General features: G+C 37.0%; 1 protein-coding gene across 25 annotated transcripts in view; it reads right to left on the bottom strand.

The window, feature by feature from the left end:
• The window catches only part of TRDN (triadin), a 392,562-nt gene that overhangs the window by 259,969 nt on the left and 117,076 nt on the right, over positions 1–15,517 (bottom strand). For all 25 annotated transcript variants that reach the window (XR_010659958.1, XR_010659959.1, XR_010659960.1 and 22 more), the window contains exons 6-7: positions 7,287–7,340; positions 4,178–4,237 (exon numbers count right to left, since the gene is read on the bottom strand). Coding sequence is in view for 19 of the 25 variants with exons in the window: in XM_065911840.1 (XP_065767912.1) it covers positions 4,178–4,237; positions 7,287–7,340 (114 nt within the window). In the remaining 6 variants the exon portion in view is untranslated. The remainder of the gene's footprint in view (positions 1–4,177; positions 4,238–7,286; positions 7,341–15,517) is intronic.

Raw genomic sequence — 15,517 nt, 5'->3', positions numbered from 1 at the left:
AATCTTCATCCTTTGAATATGGACTGGCCAAGGAATTTGATGCTAACCAATATTATGTCGTTTCCATGGTTGGTCTACATAAGATTGCTATTTCTGTCTTACTAGCTGACTCTTTCTCTTGCTGAATTTGATGACTCCAGCAATACTGGTGAGACTCATGTGGCAAGAACTGAGGATGGCTCCTGCCAATAGCCACCCCTCCAAAAACTGAGACTCTCTCAATTCAATAGGCCTTGAGGAACTGAATCTTGCCAACAGTCATTTAAATGAACTTGGAAATAATTCTTCCCCAGCTGAGCCTTCAGATGGGACCACAGCCCTGTCTAACACACTGATCACAGTCTTGTGAGACACTGTAAGTCAAAAGACTGAGCTAAGCCATGTCCAGACTCTCTGTGTGATGATTTTTATACACCAAGAAACAATTAGTACAGTACTAAATAAATATTTGTTGAAGAAATAATTGATGCTGAAGAACTTTATTTAATTAGCTTTGGAAAGAATACTTGATCTATATTCAGTTCACATGGGGTTTTATCTTAGTTCAATTACATACTAGTTTTCAATCTGGCCAAATTGTTTTCTCTTCCCAGAGGTAAATTTCTTCATCTGTTAAGTTAGGTAATTAATTGGGATAATCTCTAACATCCTTACTATCTTAAAGTTTCAATTCATCCATGTTATCTTCAAAAAATGATGTTTGGTTCTCTCATGGAAAAATTTAGTAAAAAATACATCTTCCTCAAATATCTAGTTATTTTACATTTTGTAGATAAACATTCAATTTTGAAAATAGATTCCAATTTTTATCTACATACATGTTTAGTCTCTTGAAGATACTAGATTAAAATTTCTGAAATGTATTAATCACATAAGACCTATATTTTAAAATACAAGGACAGATATGAAGATAAAATGGCTAAGTAGGAGGACACAGAGCTCACCTGCCCCCATGAACACATCAAAAATACATTTATATGTGGAGCAATGCTCACTGAAAACAAACTGAAGACTGGCAAAAAGACTCTTTTTATAAACAAAACTGAAAAAAATACACACAAAACCAGGTAGGGAGGGAAGAGAAGCAATTAGGTTGGACCTGCATCTTTACGAGAGGACACAGGAGAGGAACAGGATTACACAGACTTGGAGATTCCCTTCTGGGGAGTGAGCAGTTTGAAAGACATACAGGCCACCCCAGTCCTGGGTCCAGCATCAGGAGTATGAGTCCCCTCAGCTGATCTGAAAAGCAGTGGGACTGACAGCAGGGCTGTAGGAAATAGAATATGCTGGGGAAGAGCACACACATGCTCACTTTTTCCTGAAACAAGGCAGAGGAAAAAAATTGAACTGCCTGCGATTCTAGACAGTTTCCAGTGACCGCCCAGCTCGTGCCCCAGCCTGAGCAGAACACCCCTGCAGCCGCTTGCTCTGAGGTGCGGCTCCACCCTAGGGCAAAGGCGGCCCCAGCTGAGAACACGTGGTTGTGAAGGACAGGGCTGGCTCATCTGAATGGGGCGAGAGCCGTCATTCCTGTGCTTACAGCAGACAGGAAGCGGACCAGAACTCGGCTGGTGCTGGGACCACCCCAGCCTGCACCCTGAACCACACGCTCCAGCTCCTCTGGCTCTAACACGGCTCTGCGCTGCACTGGAGGTGCCAATGCCCGGAGTCGGGAGAGCACACACTCAGCGGGAACAGAACCGGCTCCGTTTCAATGATCAGGGCTTCTCCTGCAGCAACTGGGGACCGGATCCAGTCCTCAACAGGAGGTGTGAGCCTCAGAATAGAGAAGAAGCCCATGCTCGTGCCTGGCTTTGGCCCTAGACCCTCCATGTCCAACCCCACATCCTACCATGGTGAGAGCAGCCGGAACACCATGGGAGAGTGACCCCCATGCTCACATCAGATCCACCCCTCCCACCAAAGCCACTCGGCACCCGCAGACCACAGAGGCACTCCACACAAGGACAGCCCTCCAGACTGGGATGGGTCACCGCATCACATAATTTCATACAGATAGCTAAGAAAACTGAGAAGACAGAGGAATTTAAGTGAAAGAACAAAAAATAAAAAATAAAAACTCTGAAAAAACAACATGAATCAGAGATAAATGGTACCAGATAAAGAGTTCAAGGCACTAGTAATAAGAATGCTAATTGAATTAATGAAAAGAATAGATGAACATCATGATAATTTGAACAAGGAACTACAAAATATAAAAAAGAAACAGACAGAACTAAAGAATACAATAACTGAAATGAAAAACATACCAGAAGAAATTAAGAGCTGACTAGGTAAATATGAAGTAAATAAGCTACATGGCTATATAGTACAACAGGGGAATACAGTCAATATTTTATCAAAACTTTAAATGGAATATAACCTATTAAAATTCTGAATCATTACGTTGTATACCTGAATACAATATAATATTGTAAATTATAATATATTGTAAATCAATTTAACATTGTCAATCGATTATACTTCAATACAAATACAAATGTATTAAAAATAAAATTATAAAAAGACACATATATGATATCATTTATATAAAGAATCTAAAAAATAATACAAATGAACTCATTTACAAAACAGAACAGAATCACAGACACAGAAAACAACCCTATGGTTTCTAAAGGAGAAGGTAGGGTGGGATAAATTAGGAGTATGGGTTTAATGGATATATACCCCTATGTAAAAACTAGATAATCAACAAGGATTTACAGTATAGCACAGGAAACTATATTCAGTATCTTATAATAACCTATGATGGAAAAGAATTTGAAAAGTATTCATATACACATACCCAAATTGCTTTGGTATGTATCTGAAACTAACACAATATTGTAAACCAACTATACTTTAACATATATATAAATAAAATATGAGAAAGAAAATTGAATTTAGTAGATAGGACTGAATATTTAGAAACTATGTTTTGTAGATAATCTATAATTTAGTGGACTTCCCTGGTGGCTCAGATGGTAAAGCGTCTGCCTGCAATGTGGGAGACCCAGGTTTGATCCCTGGGTTGGGAGGATCCCCTGGAGAAGGAAATGGCAACCCACTCCAGTACTCTTGCCTGGAAAATTCCATGGACGGAGGAGCCTGGTAGGCTACAGTCCATGGGGTCGCAGAGTCAGACACGACTGAGTGACTTCACTTTCTTTCTTTCTATAATTTAGTAGATAAGATTGAATATACAGAATCTATGTTTTTCTAACATCAAACAAACAATTGACAAAGTTAGAAAAAAAAATAGTTATTGTAATCTTCCAAAGTTTATAACATTACATTCATATTCTGTTTTTTACTTTGGTATATTATCAAGAGAGTTTAGGCCCTTACTGGCTTAAAATATTGATCAAGATGATGCATTGTCCTTCTTGAAAAAAGAAATCCTTAATTTTAGTGTCCTAAAATTAAAATTAAGGTGTAATATTGATTAAACTGTAAATCAGATATGTTTGTACTATTTTGCCATTGTTCTAGCAACTACTGCAAATTTAGCGACTTAACCCAACAACCAGGATCTATTATCTCCTGGTTTCCATAGTTCAAAAGTCTTGTTACAATGTCACTCAAACAGGTTTTCTGCTTAGGGTCCACAATGCTAAAATCAGCTTGTCAACTGGGCTGCATTGCTACATGCTCTGAAGAAGGGCTGGCTTCCACACTTCAACATGTTGGCAGGATTCATTCCCTTCTTACACTTTACATGTGTTTCCCTCAATTTTCAAGCCAGTAATGGGGCCGAGTCCTTTTTCACACTTCAAAATCTTTCTTTTCTGTCACTTCTCTATGTTTCTGAAGGTTCACGGGGATTACACTGAGCCCATCTGGATAATTCAGGAAAACCTCCATATTGTAGATCTATCTTTAACTATTTTTGCAGACTGCTTTTTGCCATATAATGTAACACAGCCAGGGGCATGACACCATGGGGTGAAGGCCATGGGGCCATCTGCCTGCCACATACAGGAAAGCTCTCCAATCTCTTCTCATGTTTGGAAATGCTCTGTTATTTTAAGTATTCACTTTTATTATTCTTTTAGATATTAAATTTCAAATGTAAGGTCAAATTAAATTTTTTTGTGAAGGAAATGCTAAATGCTTACAATCATCCAGCTGCTACCCAAAATATATTGCTTTTAAAACAGAAAGTATAACTTACCTTTTGCCACTGTCTTTGTTTCTGGTTTTTCTTTTTTCTGAATTTTTTCCTTGTGAGTTGCTTAAGCAGAAAATTTTATATTAGTACACACTTTTAATAGATTTCAAGACTAAGCTTTTTGTTTGCCTCATTTTTACAGCCACCAAAATCATAAGCTAGTTTGATGACATTAATGAACCTAATTCAGGAATTTTTAAAAAATCACCAATTTAATAAAAACTATAAAAAAAGTTAATTTCAAAGACTTGGCATTAAGACTTAGAAAGCATTTGAAAGCTAGTCTCATCCTTCTGTTTAAAGTTACCATTCTAAACAATATTTTGGAATTGTCTTTAGGAGAGACAAACAGAAAAAATAATTGTATAAGAATTTGTGGAAAGATGTATCATTTTATCAGGAGGAAGCTCTGTCTTTACAATTAAAAGAAATAATTAAATCAATATTAGAGCTTTGATTAAGAATAATGTGTCTTAGGACTTCCCTGGCGGTCCAGTGGTTAAGAGGTCCAGTGGTTAAGACTTTGCCTTCCAATGTGGGGGCGAGGGTTCAATCTCTGGTCAGGGAGTGAAAATCTCACATGCCACATGGTCAAAAAACCAAAACATCAAGTAGAAGCAATACTGTAACAAATTCAATAAACAGTTCAAAAATGGCCCACATTAAAAAAAAAATAAAGTAGTATGATAATATGAATTTATTGTATTGATTTCTTATTTTCCTTACACAGACTAGTAAAATCTTGTGTCTCTTAATGGTTTAAATAAATGAGTTCAGAGAAGTACTATAGCATGTAAAGGTTATTCCTATATTTCAAATGTATTAAACAGTGCAGTTTAATAGTTATCCAAATCACTACACATTTTTCAACATGTATATACTATTTATTAAAGTTAAAGAAATTAAAGAAAATTAAAGATAAAATAGTAGATTTTAATTAAAACATCCAGGTTAAGGAAAGAGTCAAATTATTAGGGTAAAACTCTGGAGCCCTAATTATTTTCATTTTTCTAACTATATCCTATGAATATTAATATCCATCAGCTTTACTTGTATTATAAAAGGAAAATGATATGCTTAAAACATATATTTAAATAATTATTCTCTTAAAATACAGTCTATGAACAGTATCCCCAGAATTTTTGAGGGATGATGCAAGCCTCATAGAAAGCTTAGAGAACAAAGTCCATGAGACAGTGGCAGCTATCGAGTTACCAAGAGAGCAGGCGCCTTCACCTCCAGGGTTTCAGCCTTTCCACCCCTATGCCTGCCCCGTGGTCATCTCCACTACCACTTGGGGTTATGGGTAACAGTTTAGAAAATATTAGCTGAAGGAAGAATAACATTCGAGGTTATTGGGCTACAGCATAATAACTGTCTCATAAAAAGAAAACTCCTTTAATTGGTATACAGTAAACAAAAGGACACAACAGTTCTGTTTCAGTGTCTCAGTTTGGGTAAGTCTCCTTCAAATGTATGATTTAGTGGCAACAAATTCTCAGTTAACTTTAATGAAAAGTATCTAGCCATTGTAAAGATTGAAAAAAAAGCAAGAAATATGAGATTGTTTCCTTCAGTCAGAGTACACAGAATCTGATGCCAATAACTCTGTGTAAGTCAATAGCTGGTAGGAAATGGACACCTGTTTCTAGAACAGAGAAGACAGACTGTATTGAAATTCATGGATATTATCACAAAGTAAACCTTAATAAAAGAACAACTATTTAGTTCAAATATTCAAATGTGAGTTTAGAATAGAGAAGAATGAAGCATGTTTCAACTGATGTGATTCCTAATCATTGCAAATTCTAGCTAAGTAGAATGCTTTACAAAATAGAATTCTTCAGTAGTCTATGTGTATTGTAGATACAAAAATCAGCTGATATCTAGCCTAAATATCCTAGACATGATCCACTTTAAAACAAAAGCAAAAAAAATTAAATGAAAATTTTATATCACGTTAAAATGGATTTTGATGAATTAAAGTTAAATATGAACTTAATTTTTAAAACTTGAGAGATATTACTAATTATTGAATTAATCCTTATATGAAGACTCAAGAATAGAAATACCAAAAGAAAATATCAACATATCTAGCCACATAAAAATTCAAGAATATAAATACACACATGCTTATCACACATATGTACTCACACATGTCTATTCACACAGACAGAAACCCTTACATTAACTATGAAACTGAGAAATGCATTTGTAAATGTAATAGGCCAGTAACATATAGCCAATTAACACACACACATATCATCAGGAGAAACAGGAAGTAAGTGTGAAGAGTTACATAAATCTGTATCACTAAAAATCATATCTAAATCTTTCAATCTACAAAAATAAGTAATCAAAAGATAGAGTTAATATAGCTTAAGATATATATTTAAATATCTCCATTTAAATACTATGCAGCATTTTTAAAAGAATGAAGGAAATATCTTTTTACTGATATGAAAAGACATCTAGGATGTATTATTAAATTATAAAGCTAGGATATAGGACATGCTAAATTATATATAAAAATAGGGAGAGACAATAATATATATTGTCTTATAAATGCAAAATGAAGTTTTGAAAAGATGCTCATAAAAGTAGCTTACCGTGTGTTTGTGTGGGTAGATGAGAAATGGGATCAGAGGGTGGGAGCAAGGCAGGAGCAAGCTTTCATAAAGTATCTTTACATGTTAAACAGTGAGTGCACATTGCTTATTCTAAACAAATAAAAGCTAAAAAAAACTTTTTAAGTCTAGTATAATATGTAATCACAGAATGCAAGTTAAAGTAATAAACTATACTATTTAACCTATCAAATTAGCAATTATTTTTTGAAATTATATCCTCATTGGTTAAAAGCAGCCTCAGAACTGCCAGGGGAAAAACTGATAGATTTCTAGAAAATAAACTGGAAATGGATTTCAAGAGAGTCTTAAGTATTTTATTTCCTTTAACCCAGAAACTCTTCTTTTTACATTTGATTCTAAGGAAAATTATCATAATATAATTTCAAAAAATAAATTCATGGTCATCTAAAATCTAACATAAGGAAGAAAAGGTAAACAGTGACAGGCCAATGAGTAAAACAGCAGTAAGAATAAATCCATACCTTTCTTTTCAGGTTTTTCTTTTTCTTTTACCTTGTCTTTTTCTTTATGTGTGACTGAAAAGAAAGACAATATTTTTCATTTAAATAAAGGGAATAAAAGATGAGATGCATGGCAGTCCTTGATGTCAAAAATTATCTACTGCCTTTGGATATTTTTCTTCAACTAGTATGAAGCTTTACATAGGTTTAAATGTTAAGATAATTATAGATATTTTACATTTCTATTTTTATTTCATAACTAAGGTCAAATTCACACTGAAACTAGTTTGACCGCAGAGTATCCCTAAACTTTTCCAAATGTTTAACTTCAGTTTGATGAATTGGAAAATTTTTTTAAATGTGAAAGTCGCTCAGTCATGTCCGACTCTTTGCGACCCCATAGACTGTATAGTTCATGGAATTCTCCAGGTCAGAATACTGAAGTGGGTAGCCTTTCCCTTCTCCAGGGGATCTTCCCAACCCAGGGATTGAACCCAGGCCTCCCACATTGCAGGTGGATTCTTTACCTGCAGCTGAGCCACAAGGGAAGCCCCAAAATGTATTATGCTATATGCCAAAGAAGGACAACTCAATACTGGAGAAATACTAAAAATATAAAGACAAAAATACAGAGATAAGATGAATCTGAAGCAAAGAACACTCAATCTAGTATATGCAATATATGTTAATCTTCTTCAGAAAATTTCCACACTAAAAGTTTTTGAAATTATACTGAGGTGAGACTAGAATGACTCCAAACTGTTACAAAGAAAACAAACTGTAATTCAATATGAGCTATGATTCACTTAATTAATATAGTAGGGCTCAAATTTAAGTCATAGTCTTTCCCTATAATTTAGTCGTAACTCTTATTAATGGCACCTCCAATTATCCAACCTAGCAACTTGGGACTCATCCAGAATTCATCTTTTCTTTCTCATTTTTGTTCATTTGCCAAGTTTCTTCAATTCTACCTTTAAATATTCCTCTTACTTATCTTCTATCCAATATTACATTCCCAACCTACCATTTATTTACACTAAAACATAGAAATTGGGTTAGGGCTAGGGATAGCGCTAGAGATTCCCTGGTAGCTCAGCTGGTAAAGAATCCTCCTGCAATGTGGGAGATCTGAGTTCGATCCCTGGGTTGGGAAGATCCCCTGGAGAAGAGAAAGGCTACCCACTCCGGTATTCTGTCCTGGAGAATTCCATGGACTATACAGTCTACGGGGTCGCAAAGAGTCAGACATGATTGAGCGACTTTCAATTTCACAGAAAGAGCACTGGCTATGTGTTAAAGACTTGGCTAGTCAAGACAGACTTCATCCTTCTCAACAATGGATGATGGATGCTAAACAAGTAATTACAAAGGTAGTTAACTGCAGTTAGAATAATTGCTGTGAAGAAAATATTCAGGGAAGCATATCAATGTATAAAATGAGACCTAATCTAGTCTGTGTGCTTGGGAAAGGTCCGCTGGTAGAAATGAGATTTAAGAATGTGAATGATGAGAAGAAATTAACCTAGTGGGGGAGTGAGAAGGAGAAAGGGGAAGAGACCATTTCAAAAGATGGACTATGATATCCTTCTTGGGTATATTATTATTATAAATATCATTACAATAATATCCTGAATAGTGTCTTGAACACTTAGATTTTTATTTTTCTGAGTCTCAGAGTAGCCTCCCTAACATGAAAATCTGATCATATGTTGATCTGATAAAGTGTTAGTATCTCCCTCCTTGCCTAGCATGATAATCTGTCACATGGTAGGTACTATATCAAATATAAAAATATCTTATTATTCCAGTAATTTGACATTTGCTTATCAAACCAGTCTTACGTATGAGGAATTTACCCATGAACTTTACATTCCACCTATAACAAATGCTTGGAGTTCCATAAACTAATGGAATTTTGCATTTCTGCCTGCTGTGCCATCACCTACATTTCTCTAGATTTCTCACACCCACATTTCCTCTGTTCATACACCCTTTCAGCCTGACTCAGATGCCTCTTTCTCTGCAGAGTGTTCTTTCATCTCCACTTATCCCAAGAAGGTAAACTCTTTTTAGAGGCTATGCCCTACTATTTTATTTTTTATCCTAGTCATCACATGGTATCAGTCACATGGTAGACTCATTAGATATTCCTGAATGAGCAAATTTCTAAAATATTACAGGAAGAACTATTTTCATCATGTAGTATAGTACAATTCTATTTACTGGTGATGTTGTATAGATATAATATAATATGCACTGCTTGCTTCCAATCATTAACATTTTTTGCAGTAAAAAAATTCTTAAATAATTAAATGTCAGTGAGAAACAGAAGAAACAAAAGATCATCTAGACATTGTTTTTACTTTCAATGATTCTTTTGGGTTTTCTAAGTTCAATATAAAAACCTCGTAAAATAAGAGAGGACCTCAGCACTCACACATGACCAGAGATAGCTATGGTTCCTTTGGATCACTATTAATTAAGCTGAAAACCAAAACAAAGTCCTGGCAAGAACAAAGCCTCTTTCAAAGTTTCTCTAGGGGAAAGGAAGTTTGCATGAGATAAGCTTTGCTTTTGGAACCCTGGTTAGCTAGAGCCCCATGAGACAACCTAATCTGTGTCTCTGCTTCTGTGAAGGACCAGACCTCAGCCACCTTGGACAGCTGGTTGTCCATTCCACTAAAGGATTTTCCGATTGACGTGTACATGGGCATTAATGGAAGAATTAATGTGAAATCAAAAGAGCAAGGGGGCTGAATTCAGCTCAAATTAGCATATTAATGCATTATTCCTATTACCCTGGGGAAAAATCCAGTTCCTCGCAGTCTAAGTTTTGATTTACAGACACAGTCCTGTATGCTGAAATTTCATTATCCTCCTCAGAAATGGTACCATAATACTGCTCAGGGAAGCAGCTGGAACCACATGCTCTAGGGAGCTGTTCACCGCAGTAGACAGCCACAGAAATTCCTTGGATGAAAACTTCAAACTTTGGCAAGACTCAGCTCAGACACTAAAGTTTGATATTGCTTTGATCAAAACGGTGGCACCATCAATAACTGCCTTAATACTACCTCTAAAATAAAAGCAATCTGCCACAACAGTTACATTAGGTCCTGCGTCTCTTTGCTTAGAACTCACAGAAGTTTTCATATGGAGGAAGAAAAAGGTACCTTTCCCGTCACCAGCTCTGTTGGCAAGTTACATCTTAGCTAGGACAGTTTCAACTCAGAGCAGAATAAGCTTGCTGCACCTGCTAGAGCTTAATTTATTTGTCATCCTTATTTACAAGAAACAAAAGTCCCTTCGGCATGCTGATAATTAAAAACAAACGGAATACACCAGTTGGAGCGGACCTGATGCTTGGCATCTGAGTTGGCATGGCCCCGCCGTTCCTGCGCTTGCCCAGACTCTGACCTTTCCCTGACCAGAACATTCAGCTCAGCTCAACTCCGGAGTGCGCCTCTCGTCCTCCCCGTGTGTCCCCTCTCCGGCTCTCTCTGCCAGCTGTGTTCTGACAGCTCTCGGCCCTGGCAACCTGCCAGGCGGACTCTGTGTCCTTCTCTGAAGTGTATCGGCTCCCAGTGAGCTGACCCTGGGTTCTTTTAATGGGCACTACACTCCCAAGGGGCCAAGCAGCAGGCATCGAGGGCCAGGATGTCAGAATCCTTTGCAGTTCTCTCTGCTCTTAGTTCAAACTCAAAAGTTGTGGCATCCAATGTTTTAAACTACTGATTTATATAGGCTACTCTATTCTTTAATTGATGCGAGAAAATTTAATTCAACAAAACTCTGGAACTCATACTTGATTTCAGAGCTACTGGACAGGATTAATCTTGTGTATCTAAAGCAAAAGGAATCAGATAGCCCATTATCTTTGAACTGTAAAAGAATCTGGGGAGCACCTTGGTGGCTCAGATGGTAAAGAATCTGCCTGCAAAGTGTAAAACCTGAGTTCCATCTCTGAGTCAGGAAAATCCTCTGGAAGAGGAAATGGCAGCCCACTCTAGAATCCTTGCCTGGAAAATCCCATGCACACAGGAGCCTGGTGGGCTACAGTCTGTGGGGTCACCAAGAGTTGGACACAACTGATGGACTCACACTTCACTTTCATTTGGGGAGCACAATTACCTGTAACAGATTTCGCTGATTTTTATTTCTTTTTTAAAAATATCTTATTATTCTTATCGCTACTTTTATTTATTTTTTGGCATGCTGCACTGCATTTGGGATTTTAATTCCCTGGTCTGGAATTTGGGATCTTAGTTCCCAGATCAGTGACCACTAGGGAAGTTCCCCTCACCGAGTTTTCTTTTAATTAACTGATCTATTTCTCAGATTTCTGGCACTTCTGTTGTGGGAGGTATTAGCACTGAAGTGGTTTATAAATTTTAAATAGGTCAACATTTTAAACAGCTTCATAAAATTCATATATATTCACGTTTCCATTCATCATTTTTTATGAAAGAGCAAGATACACATTCATTTTAAACCCATTTTAAAAAATTTTGCTTTAGCCACCACCAGATAAAAATGCCAGATGTACTCTTGGATCGTGTATATCTCTGTGTGCTTCTTCTTTGTAATTTTAATGTGTTGAATCTTCATTTTGTGCTAAGACAAAATGATCTACACACTTTAAATGATGGTAATGAACTCAGTAGAAAAGCATTCTTGAGTGGAGAAACAGTTCTTTATGATTGTATTTTTCATTCTTCTTAAAGGAAGAATTTATCATTTTTAACATAAGCACACAATTTCAGAGCTGGGAGAACCTAAGAGATCAATTAGCCTGAATTTCTTTGTCCATGAATAAGAAAACACAGCCGCCTAAGTGTCCACGGTAGAGCAGAATAAAAACATAGTTATTCTGTTACTAAACTAGTACTCTCCCCACAAGATCATGCTGTCTTGTCCATCCCGGGTCCTGCGCAGACTTGTTCTTATCTGCCAAAGTGTGCAGATTAAATTTCCTGAGCATGTTATCGACAGTTTAGCCTACAATAATGCAGACACTTCTTTTTCATAGTAAAATTACACTTATTTATGTATTAAAGTGAAGATTAGGCAAATTATCTAAAGTTACAAAGCTCAACTGATACATATGCTTTCAATCACAAAATAGATCTTTTAATTCGAAAGGACTGGTGTTACTCCCAAATCTGATTTAATTGTAGGAGTAATTTCTCCTTCACCTGGGGCTACATAGCCTCAGTCAGAACCATAATTGTTCCCTCATAAAAGAATAATCACTATGGAGGAGGAGAAGTATAGCTTTGTATAAGAGCCTTCTGTTCTCATTTTCCAGGTTTATCATACACAGCAGCCAGAAAGAAAATAAAATATATTTTGCACTTGAAAGAGTCAATTAAGTCCAGCTGAGAGAAGGCAAAAGTAAGTTTACACAACATGGGCTGACTAAATTAATCTGTGGACTTGAGAGCTCTTTCATAAAGGGCTCCAGGATATTTAGATACATTTTAATGCCCTGTCCTCTCTGGCATTTGAGTCTCAGCTTCAGCCAAATCCCTTGCCAGCCTATGATTCCAGTCCTATAATTGTTTCTCAGAAACAATCCTAAACCAGTCAATCAGGATGATTGTTCTCTATTAACCCTTTTTTAAAAAGGTCTGCTGACTTTATGCATGTGGTACTGTTAGGGTTTAATTATGTTATGGAGAAAAGATATGTAACCTTATTTGGAAATAGAGTCTTTACAGAGGTAATCAAGTTAAAATGAGGTCAGGAGGGCGGGTCCTAATCCAATATGACTAGTGTTGTGATGAAAAGGGGAAATTTGGAAACAGGATGGGGAATACACATATCATGGCTGATTCATGTCAATGTATGACAAAACCCACTACAATATTTTAAAGTAACTAGCCTCCAACTAATAAAAATAAATGAAAAAAAAAAAGAAAGAACACAGCAAGAAGCGACAGAAACCCAGGAAGAAACACCATTTGAATCTGAAGGCAGAAACGAATGATTTGTCTACAAGCCAATGAAAGCCAGCACACCTTTCCAGTTCTCTCACCCACCGACCCCAATCCACCGAAGCTGGGAAAAGCCTGCAGATCCTCCCTCACAGTCCTGTGAAGAACCAACCCTGCTGAAACCTTGACTGTGGACTTCTAGCCTTATGACTGGGAGACAAGAAACTTCTGTTATTTTAAACCACCCAGTTTTTGGTACTTTGTCACGACAGCCCTAGTAAACTAATACTAACACTAATCCCTGGACTCCTCTTGTGCTCCCTTAAGAGTGCATACCGGGTTCCTTGAGGACTGACACCCTGAACTAGCTGTTACATCTTCTGTTTAAGGTTCTAGAGTGCACACCTAAATCTCAAATTAAGGCCTTGCCAGAAAACCTACTCAGAAACTGAGGCAACAAGCTGTCTCCTCAAATAGCGTTTCTCCTCCAGGATATTTCCTAGTGGCTCAGACTGTAAAAGAATCTTCCTGTAATGCAGGAGACCCGCGGTTTGATCCCTGGGTCGGGAGGATCCCCTGGAGAAGGAAATGGCAACCCAGTCTAGTCCTCTTGCCGGGGAAATCCCATGGACAGAGGAGCCTGGTGGGCTACAGTCCGTGGGGTCGCAAAGAGTCGGACACGACTGAGCAGCTAACACTTTCACTGTCCTCCAGGACGTCTCTTTTTGGAGCACTCGCCACATGACGGTGCGGCTGTGACTTGGTAGTTTAGGTCTCTCATTGGACTGAGTCCTATTCTTTGAACTCTTAGTGCTCAGTACAGTGTTTAGCACAAAGTCAATGCAATAAATAAATTAATATGTGTTATTGCCTAATGGCTATAGTCAGTGTTTCTATTTACACCATCTGTCTGCCAGGTCACTCCTCCATTCCCACCAATTGGCCTACTCAGATGTGAATTACATGCTGTTCCTCAGCACACACTCTGCCTTGTAAATTACCTCCCTACTCCTGAAGGTCAGTCCTCCACATGAACACTTCACAACCCAAGTGGATGAAGCAGACACCTATTGCTCTGAATGCTTAAAAGGCCCTCCTATTGTCTAGGAGTCATTCTAGAGAGACACAATTCTCTCACCTAGTTATATGTTTATCATCAAGTTCTAGTCTTCTCTGGTTTACTTTGTTCTATGAATATATTGACATGTTTAATAGTTAAGTAGAAGCCTAACTGTTATCTGAAACCAACAATTTGCAACTGAAAAGAAATAAGATAATACACAAAAGAGTAAACACATGGAGGAAAAAAATGGGGAGAAGCAAAAAATGAATTACTATTTTTCACTGGATAATTGAATTTTGCTAGTTTCTTTCTTTTTTTGTACTTTCCAAAGTGTCCAAATTAATCTGTATTACTTTAACCTATATTATTATATTATACACTTATTGTGGGTTTTTCTGATTACATGTTACAGATAGTTTTTGTTTTAATATGGAATTGTTAAATTCTTCATTTTCCTCTGACCAAACAAATTTGACATTACAATGGCCCACTTAAAGTTGTATAATTATATACATTTGAAAATAAACACAGAAATGGCATATGAAATAACTCTCCATCAGAATCAAGTCAATATTAACAAAATAGGGAAATTGAATGCTTTATTAATTAACTCATTGATGTTTCAACATATGTTGAGTGTGTTTTGGATGTTTAGCGATATTAGAGATATTAGAATGATTTTTAGACTTTAGAGATATTAGAATGATTTTTGAGGAGACAGAAGATGGCGGAGGAGTAGGTGGAAGTGGAGTACATTTGTCTCCACACATACGTCAGGAATACACCTTCAGACACAGGAGATCTTGCAGAACACCAGCTGAGAGTGGGCAGGAATACCTGACCACTGAAAAAGAATATATAGGACCACACAAAACTCGGTAGGATGAAGGAAGTAGGGGGAAAAACAGGAGAGTTAGCAGGACTGGACCTGCCCTTGGCGAGTGTGGGAAATGAAGCAGGGGTCCAGTCCCCACATCAGGCAACTGTTTGGGACAGAGGATATTAGAATGATTTTTTTATCTAATAAAAGCACACAAATTCAGAGCTGATCTCATCCTGAGAGACTACTGAGTCTGAATCTCTTTGTTCACTGATAAGGAAACACAGAATCATATGAGCAAATGTCAACAGGGACTTAGAATATATAAGAAGACAAACTGTTTCTTCTCTCAGTGAGTTAGATCCATATACCCACATGTACAATTTGGTGTCAAAATGCTGAAGGCATGGATGTAAAGTAGCATGGAGGC

The sequence above is a fragment of the Muntiacus reevesi genome, chromosome 19 (assembly GCF_963930625.1).
Source record: "Muntiacus reevesi chromosome 19, mMunRee1.1, whole genome shotgun sequence".
NCBI classification, from domain to species: domain Eukaryota; kingdom Metazoa; phylum Chordata; class Mammalia; order Artiodactyla; family Cervidae; genus Muntiacus; species Muntiacus reevesi.
This window is presented reverse-complemented; position numbering and strand designations above follow the sequence as displayed.